At 40.1% G+C, this 9,660-nt stretch overlaps 1 protein-coding gene across 2 annotated transcripts in view; it reads left to right on the top strand.

Moving 5' to 3' along the window:
* The first annotated feature begins 911 nt into the window (after positions 1-911).
* Positions 912-9,660, top strand: part of SLC2A2 (solute carrier family 2 member 2) — a 28,118-nt gene continuing 19,369 nt past the window's right edge. The window contains exons 1-2 of one of the 2 annotated variants that reach the window (XM_060100035.1): positions 912-926; positions 7,061-7,153. In XM_060100035.1, coding sequence (XP_059956018.1) covers positions 912-926; positions 7,061-7,153 — 108 coding nt within the window. Of the gene's footprint in view, positions 927-7,060; positions 7,154-9,660 lie in introns of those variants that run through there. The other variant, XM_060100036.1, reaches the window with a different exon arrangement.

Here is a 9,660-nt window from a genome sequence, read left to right as displayed (position 1 = left end):
ACCTGCCCCGCCCCCCCCCCCGACTGGACATGGTAGAGGATGTGCAGCCGGGCACAAGCCCAGCCCCGGGAGCTTTATTTGAGAGCTCCACTACTGCCTCCTCCAGGTGCCTCTCGACAGACACCGAACCAGTAACTATAACAGCAAAAACAAGAGCAGCCAACATTTGCTGAGCACCTATTATTCACCATGCTAAACACTTTCATATATTACCACATTTAACCCAACCAATAAACAAAGTGTATATTCTGTTATTTTCATTCTATCAGGTGAAAAAACTAAGGCACAGAAAAGTCACAATGAGCCACTTGTTTAAGGTCACAACACCAGTAAAGTGGTGAGATTCAAACCCAAGTTCCTGACTCTCCAAACGCATTCAGGTAACCACTCAAGCCTACAGTGACCTCTGGCCACACAGTCCAGCTCTGAAGCGCAAAGCACCACAGTACTCTTTCTCTGCAGGGCAGTGCATGTGCCTCCCACGCACCTGTCTTTCTTTTCCCCACAACATGGCATGGCATGCCATGCTTCTCTCATTTTCGACAAAAGACCCCAAAGATTTCTTTTTTCACCTGCCCCTGGTTACTTCCCCATTTAGAACGTGCCTTAAAGCATGACCGCCTCTGGTTTCTAACTTACGCCTAAGGGACCTGCTCCCATGTTCCTTCCTGGTGGAACAAAGGCATTGAAGCCACAAGTCACAGAGGCAAAGCATTTATTGATTGGATTCCCATCAATATTCGCCCTCTGCCCAGGATTAGACTTGGCCTCATGCCTTCTTTGCCTTGCTCCTCCTACTCTAATGTATAACTAGTCTCAGGAAGCTGGAGGAGGACAGTCAGGGACTGGCCACTGTATCTGCCACACTCACTACAGGACCGGGAATTAAGAGGAGGACCCCAACCCACAAAATGACAGAAGATAAGGTACAGTCGTATTATGTCCATTTGAGGATATGAATAGGGAAATCTGTTGAAGTCAGTGAGCATATTGAGGATTTGGGGGCTGTTGGGTGTAGCTATCACAGATCAAAGCTACTTCTCTTGGCTGATTGATAGTTTGGCTGCTAAAAAAATCATATTTTTTATTCAGTAATTGGGACTTTAAGGATATTTGTTCTCTTTTCTGACTAGTCTGTGTAATGTTTTCTTGAGTGGTACTACATAACCATATTATGGAAGGAATGTGCAAAACAAGGCATATTAACCCAAATCTAACTAATCGTGAAACTGATCTGAAATCTTCAAAAATATCAATATTCAAAAAACAAGGGGTGGAAGGCCTGTTTTAGATTAAAGGAGACTAAGAAGAACTGATGACCAAATGCAACAAGTGATCTTAGATGGTGGAAGGAAGAAGAAAATAGCTCTAAGGGACAATATGGGGATAGTGAGAAATTTTGAAAATGGTATATTAGATAATGTTTTATAACTATTACATTCTTGGATATGATAATGGTATTGTAATTATGTAGGAGAATGTCTTTGTTCTTAGTGAGTACATGCTGAAGTATTTAGGAGTGAAGTGACACAAGTATCTGCTACTTATTTTCAAATGATTCAGCCAAAACAACACACACACACACACACACACACACACACACACACACACCGAGAGTTAAACAAATCTGGTAAAGGTTAACCATTGGTGAACACAGGTGAAGGTTATGGAGTGTTCACTGCACTACTCTTTCAACTTCTCTGTAGATATACTTTTCAAAATAAAAACTTGAAAATAAAAAGGGTATAGTGCTGTTGCTGGCTTCTAAGTATCCCCCAACCAAATGCACCCACCCTTGCACACAATCATACAAGTGGGTAAATGCATGTTAGAGTAGGACCTCTAAGTTCTGATCTGGTGTAACTTACTCTGCTGAGCCATCTTTCATATCAGTAGGTGACAAGGCTAGGAGCACAGTCTTTGCAGTCAGGGGCCGGGATTTGGAGTGTGCTGATACTACTTACCTGCTGTGATACTGGGGTTAAGTTATTTAACTGGCCTATCCACTAATTGAGATTTTAAGGATATTTTCTCTGTTTTCTGACTAGTCTGTGTGATTTTCTTGAGTGCGTTTCTCTATTGCAACAAATTAAGAACACATTGGGATATAACATAAGGGTATAGTATGAGATATACAGGAATTATAGTAGTTCTCTACTGTATGGGAGTAATTAAATGAGATAATATTAGAGAAATTCACATGACAAACATTTTAATGTCAATAGTTATGTATTTATATAATGTGTATTTAAGGAATTACTAGGATTTCATGATTTCCTATAACAGCCCAGGATACAGCTAAAGTAGTTAAACCTTTAAAAATAGTATAAAGACAAATATTAAGTTAGTAACTATACAGATGGTCTGTAGATTTGGCAAAAATTATGAAGGTAGTGTTCAAACAACTGAAGCTTGGTAGATATTGCAAAAAGAAAGGTGCTTAACCATAGTGCCTGGCACATAGCCTATAATCAAGTTTCATATAGAACTATCATTAAATTCCCTTAGGGGCCTTTAGAAATTGTGTTGTAGTACTTCTCTTGAGAATTAAGGAATTGCCTAAAAAGGGAACCCAGAAAGAATGAGAACTGATGTAAAGCACAATGTTATAGCTTTGTAAAACCACCTAGACTTTGAAAGAAGAGAACTAAGCATGAGACTGAGGGTTAGGAGACCTGGGTTCTCACTCTGGATATACCCAGTAACGCACTGTATAATTCAAAAGACTTGGACTCGGATTCTTCAACTGAAAAAGGAAGAGATTAGCCTAGAATCCATTGCTCTCAAAGGTCCCTTTCAGCTTGAAAATTCTATGGCTTGAGAAGCTCCTGGACTTTTCCAAAGTTGGGTGCAAGATCACCTTTGGGTTGGTGTACATAGTATTTTGTAGAGGAAAGAGTACAAGCTCTGCTCCCTACCTACTCAATCAATAGATGCTGAGAATCTGCCTCTTTGTTTTCAAGTGGGAGGTTAAGATGAGCTCTGGTTTCCAATACAAGAGTATCTGTTATTCATCAGCTATGTGTGTTGGGCATACCACTTCATCTCTGAGCCCTGGTTTCCTCACCTGTAAAATGTGGATAATTTCATGTACTTTGCAGTACTGTTGTGAAGATTATTGGTGATTTCTAAAAATTTGACAGGTTGTTGTTTGGCAAGAGTGATAAATGAGATGATAATGATGTGATTAAAGATCAGTTGTTTTTTAGCCCTTTCACTATTTATAGGAAGACCATAGAATGTATCTTATTCAGCCTTTATAACAATTCTATGCATTAACTATTATTATACCCATTTGCGGGGTAAAGAAACTGAGATTTGGGGATGTTAAGGGTCTAGCTGGGACTCTTCCAGGTTTTCTGACTCCCAAACCTACTTGTTTTTCCTAATAGACTCCATCTGATTTCTAAGCCACAAAATAAACACCACATTTGTTTTTGTTGTTGTTGTTTATTTGTTTTTTGCGGTACGCGTGCCTCTCACTGTTGTGGCCTCTCCCGTTGCGGAGCACAGGCTCCGGACGCACAGGCCCAGTGGCCATGGCTCACGGGCCCAGCCGCTCCGCGGCATGTGGGATCCTCCCAGACCGGGGCACAAACCCGTGTCCCCTGCATCGACAGGCGGACTCTCAACCACTGCGCCACCAGGGAAGCCCTCACAAAAGCTTTTTATGGGTGTGTGAGGAAGGAGGGGATTTGTGTGGTGAGTGGTGGGAAAATGGAAAATGCACTTGGAACTGGTCGGTGTTTGGTGATTTGCTTCAGCATCACAATTGGCAAATCCTATAAATATGTGCACTCTTAGTTTTTTTTTTCAATTTAGAAAGATTAGGATCCTAGAGTTTCAGACCTGTTTGACTTGTGAATGTTTGTTTCTGATCAATGAGAAATGCAAAATAACCAAATAATTAAAAGCATAAATTCTGGATCCAAATCATTACTCTTTTTTTTTAAGATTTATTTATTCATTTTATATTTTACTATTTTTGCATTGGGTCTTTGTTGCTGCACACGGGCTTTCTCTGGTTGTGGTGAGCGGGGGCTACTCTTCGTTGCAGTGTGTGGGCTTCACATCGTGGTGGCTTCTCTTGTTGCAGAGCACGGGCTCTAGGCGCACGAGCTTCAGTAGTTGTGGCTCGTGGGCTCTAGAGTGCAGGCTCAGTAGTTGTGGTGCCCAGGCTTAGTTGCTCCGCGGCATGTGGTATATTCCTGGACCAGGGCTTGAACCCGTGTCCTCTGCATTGGCAGGCGGATTCTTAACCACTGTGCCACCAGGGAAGTCCCAAATCATTATTCTATCAATAAAAGTTACTGGCTGTAAGGCTTTAACTAGTCTGGTTATCTATAAAATAAGGATACTAATGGTACTGTCATGAGGAGTGTGGTTGGCAGAATAATGGTCCTCAAAAGATGTCCACAACCTTGTCCCCAGAACCTGTGAATATGTTACCTCACATAGTAAAAAGGGCTTTACAAATGCCATTACCGTTATGGACCTTGAGATAGGGAGATTCTGGCTATGAAGATGGAGGAAGGGCATGACTAATCAAGGAATGCTATAAAGCTGGGAATGGCCCTTGCTTTACAGCTAGCACAGACCCTGCTCCTTCAACCACAAGGAACTAAATTCTATCATCAACCCAAATTTTCCCCTACATCCTCCAGAAAGGAACACAGCTTGCCAACACCTTAATTTTAGTCCGATGAGACTAGTGTCAGACTTCTGATCTACAAAAACTGTAAAATAATAAATTTGTGTTATTTAAGCCACTGCTTTGTTTGGTTATTTGTAATAGCAACAAGAGAAAACTATTACAGGTAAATGACACAATACACATACAGCCGTGAATGGCATGCAGTAGGCAAAATAATCAGTATTAGGCATTGAAGCTCTGTTTGCATTGCACCTAACATCAGATTGTCCAGATTGTAGTAATGGAGATTATCAAGAAGGGGGTTAAAGCCTGCATAAGGCACTTCTTGGTCCCCTCATTACTACTGATGCTATCTGTAAAGGGGATGAAATTCTCTGTCCTTGGAAACAGCTTAAAGGGAAAAAGGATTTAAGGAGGAATCACCAACCAAGTGAATGGAACCTCATTTTAGCTTTGGCTGCCTGTGCCACTGTGTTTTAGATGTCTCCAGTTCCATTTTAGAGGATAATTCAAAGTCTCTGATAATCCCACACACCATAACCATACTGTGTGTGTGTATTTGTGTGTGCAAGCACTCACACATGTGCACTTTTTACATATATTTTATTTATAATTATTTTACTATTGATTATTAATAAATAACTATATATGTATATATGATTTATATCTAATAAATACAAATGTGCATTATATAATTCTATGATATATAAGATATTATATATATGCTTCATAATTATATGATATTATATGGTTCTTTGGAGATATATATATATCATATTAGCATACAATTTGGGTCAGCTTTGATGTCTTGTCTTTCAGGGAACAAAGTTACTGGGAGGGAAAGTCTATATAGGGGCCACCTGCAGTTAATTCTGAATTGGTAGAAAGAGAGGGAACATACAGATTCCCAATCCTCACCCCAGAGATTCCAATCCACTAGTAGATCTGAGGTGAGCCCCAGGAAGCTACACATGTAATAAGCTCTTCAAGTAAAGTCTGGTTTTAGGACCACTAGACAGTAACTTCAAGGGCTCTCAGGGTGGTACTGTGATAATACTTTGTTGATGATGACACTGTGAAATTTCTGATCTCCAGCTTAATTGGGGAATAAGGAGGTCTGGTTAATTAGCTATTCTTCATGCTGAAGTAGGGGAATTTACAATATTTGCCAATTTAGAGAAAAACTGAAGATTATATAGGGAAAGTGGCTTGGGTCACATACCCACTAAGTATCAGAGTGGGAACTAAACGCTGTGTTGATATGACTCATTAATTCATTCAACAAAATTCCTACTGTATCTCATGTCATTTACTTTAAAATTTCAAATTACATAATTATACATGAAATATTTTCCTTACAAAATGTATAATAATATAAATAAAAGAAAAATACTCTTTTACCCCACCTCTCCAATCTCACATTCCTCCTCAAAGGTCATCCTTTTGTTATTTCTTCTTCAAGAAAATATTCTATGAGTTACATAAAACACACACAAATCTAATAACACTTAGGTTTAAGTCTTTTTTAAAAAATAATGAGATTTCACAATTTCCTTTGTCACTTAAAAAGTCAGTGTATAACAATCACATTATTCTAACTGCTGCATAATGTGTTGTATGTATCATGATGTATTTGAATCTATTTGGCCATTCCACTGAAAAACATTTAGGTTCTTCCCACAATTCTTGCTATAACATGCACAAAAATGCTGCATCAAATATCCTTATATGTGACTCTGTATGCATGGTATGATTTCTCTAAGATGGTTAGACATGTAATTATAAGTTGAAAGGGATGGATGCCCTGCCACTTCCTACAGTTTTTTGTAGCTGCATGAAGTTCGGGAGAAAATAATATCCCTTAATTCACAACTCTAGGTTCAACAAGTTGCAGATCCTGAAAAGTATTTTACCTAGATGTTGATGTGGATTGTGATGCCTCTTAGATGAGTTTTGAGGTGTTTCCGTATCATGGCAATGTCCAGGAGAGCTCCCTATCTCTTTGTTACTGGTGTCTTATTTGACTTTTCAATGATTTTTAAAATTTTATTTTAAAACTGTTTTTATCTTGGCAGTGTCCTTTAGTCAGCAGCAATTCTAGTTCACAGTCCTGATTTTGAAGCTTAAAAGAATATATACACATATATATGTGGAAAAGGATGTCTGGTTCCTCCCCTGGACAAAGCTGTCCCAGATTTTTGCTGCTTTAGCAGTGTAGGGGAAATGAAAGGTGCCCACAGTCCCATATGAATGAGCCCTGCCAGGAGCATAGGGCACACAGTGAATGAGTATCAAGGGGCAAGAACCAGCCAGTGGAGCCTGTCAGAAGTCCAAGCTGCAGAGTGATGGGACGATGGTAACTGGAATTGCCTGGTGTTTCCCAGCCCTGTGTTTCATTCCCCACAGGTCACCAGGACCTTGGTTTTTTCTGTCTTCACTGCCGTGCTGGGTTCCTTCCAGTTTGGATATGACATTGGCATGATCAATGCACCTCAACAGGCAAGTGAAACATGCACAAGTTCTCTTTTTGGCAATTTCTATCAGTGACAGAAAAGTATCTGCTCTGCATCCAGAGAGGTAAGGTGTGTCCACGCGGGGAACACGGGATAATCCTGGTCTTCTGTCAGGTTCCACACACGTGGTTCCAAGGCTGATAACTTGGCCTTGACTCCTCACTTTAAAACCCTCACAGAAAATGAAAGAGTAATAAATAATCCTTGATCTCTGATTCAGCTATTCGCTGAGCTCACAGAAAACTCCAGCTAGAATACCATGTGCCTAAGGATTTTTTTAAAAAAAACTTAAGAGCTGAGTGAAGCATACATTCAGAGCTCCCAGACGCACAGGTGGAAATGCCAGGGAATAAGAAGAAACAATGGAAGGATAGGGTTGTTTCAGTGCACAAACATGTATTGAGCACCAGCTCACTGTGCGTCAGGCACTAAGATATGCTCTCTCCCATTTGACTCGCCCAACAACATTATTATGCCCATTTCTTGTCCAGATTAAAACATTTTGGAACCCTGTGGGGGTCGGGGGTAGGCAGGGGAGGGGATGGAATTGGATGAAGGAGATCAAATGTACAAACTTCCAGGTATAGGATAAATAAGTACTAGGGATGTAAGGTACAACATGACAAATGTAATTAACACTGCTGTGTGTTATATATGAAAGTTTTTGAGACAGTAAATCCTGAGTTCTCATCACAAGAAAAAAAAAAGACAAACAAGCAAACAAAAAACACTTAGGAGCCCTAACACTAACAAGATTCTAGTCCTTCCCCCTACCCCTGTCTCCCATAGGTGATCCAAAGTAAAATAATACAAAACTTTTAAATAATAGTCAAGAAGGCCAACAAAGTTTGGGTTTTCTCCGTGTTGACTATTTGAATGGGTATTTTTAAAAAATATTGAATAATTTCTATCACTTTTGTCATTTACCTTGTGCATCCCTACTCTGGTTTCCAGTGAACAGACAGGAGAAGGATATCATTTTTCTCAGATTCCACAGCCCGTAAGTGGGGAAACCAGGACTTCGTTCCCTCTGCTCTGAATCAGACAGTCAGGTCGTTTAGGGTGGGATTGATGTCTTATTCTTCTTCCTAGCACCAGTGCCAAGCACAATGATTGATGTAAACAATAAAGCGTTTAGTGAATGAAGACGAGAGAGAGAAAGAGACAGAGAGAGAGAAGAGAAGCTAAGGGAAGGGGTGGCATAAGGTGATGGTACAAGCATTTGTTCGGGGCCTTCTATGAATCCATCATATTTCAGCTGCTTCTCTTACGACACTGGACTCCAAGGAAAATGTAAGAGACTACAGGGTTTGAACGTGTGAAATGTGTACTTGCCACAGTCCATCTGCTGAAAAACGTTGCTCCTTGAACTAAAAGATGTGCCCTGGTTAGGTACCACATATCATCATGAGTGTGGCAGCCCTTGCCAAGGCTGAGAGACTTAGGGAATAACTCTGGGGGCCATATTATTTTTTCTGTGGGTGATGACAACACATGCTAATTTAACAGGATTCTTGAAATTTGGAATTGGTAGAACCTTTTCTCTTCTTGTGGGAGAACTTTTCAAATCCTTATTTAAAGCATCCTCTTCAGTCTTGGAGGGAAAATTAATCTAAGGTTTCCCCTCCTCCAATCCAAGTCCTAGAGCCAGACCTAAACACAGAGATCCCCCACCGGCATCTGGCTTAGTGCCCTCTCTATAACCCCTTCCTTCTGTATGGAAAGAGCTGCTTAAACACTATTATGTAAGAAGAGTCATTCAGGCCCATTTGTTTTTATGAGCAGAATGACATTTGGAATTATTTTAGGGTATTTTAAAGTCACACTTTTTTTACGAGTATGAAAACTATGCATGCCTGTTGCAGAAAGTTTTAGAAGAAAAAAATTCATGATTATTCATGTAGAGCAAACTGCTGAGAACATTTGGGATATTTCCTTTCAGCCTTTCTTCTGTGTATATTATCCATATAGAGTGACCTTCCATGAGGTAAATGTCTGGATCAGACTTCTTTTATTGTAAGAGGATATCATTCTCTCCCTCATCAGCTGATTTTACCACATAGCACTTTGCCCAGGACTGGCAACCTAGGGCAGCTGCATTCCAGGTCCTTGTCAGAGGTCCTCCCAGCTCACTGCTGCTGAATAGTGACCAAATCATCAAGAGGAATGACACAGAAGGAAGAGAGCCTGAAGCATGTGCCTTTACTCAATGATACTTTTGTTTGATCTTTACCTCTACTGAAACACGTTATAAAATATGGCACTGTGAAATCTAGTTTTGAACATTGTTTATTCTGTTACATACTGAACTCTGTGAGGACCCATACAAGAAACTTCCTTCAGGTCTCAATACCTTCTCAGGTACTACTGAGTTGTTTTTGATCTTCAGAATTCACCAGTATATATGAATGGTTTCCTCTCTTTTCACTGACTGCTAGGAAGCTTATTAATAAATTTAGAGCTCACCTTAAGCAAGGATACAGCACCTAGTGT

This window comes from Mesoplodon densirostris, chromosome 5 (genome assembly GCF_025265405.1).
Source record: "Mesoplodon densirostris isolate mMesDen1 chromosome 5, mMesDen1 primary haplotype, whole genome shotgun sequence".
In the NCBI taxonomy this organism is placed as follows: Eukaryota; Metazoa; Chordata; class Mammalia; order Artiodactyla; family Ziphiidae; genus Mesoplodon; species Mesoplodon densirostris.
Note: the sequence above shows the minus strand (reverse complement) of the source record. Positions and strands in the feature narration are given on the sequence as shown.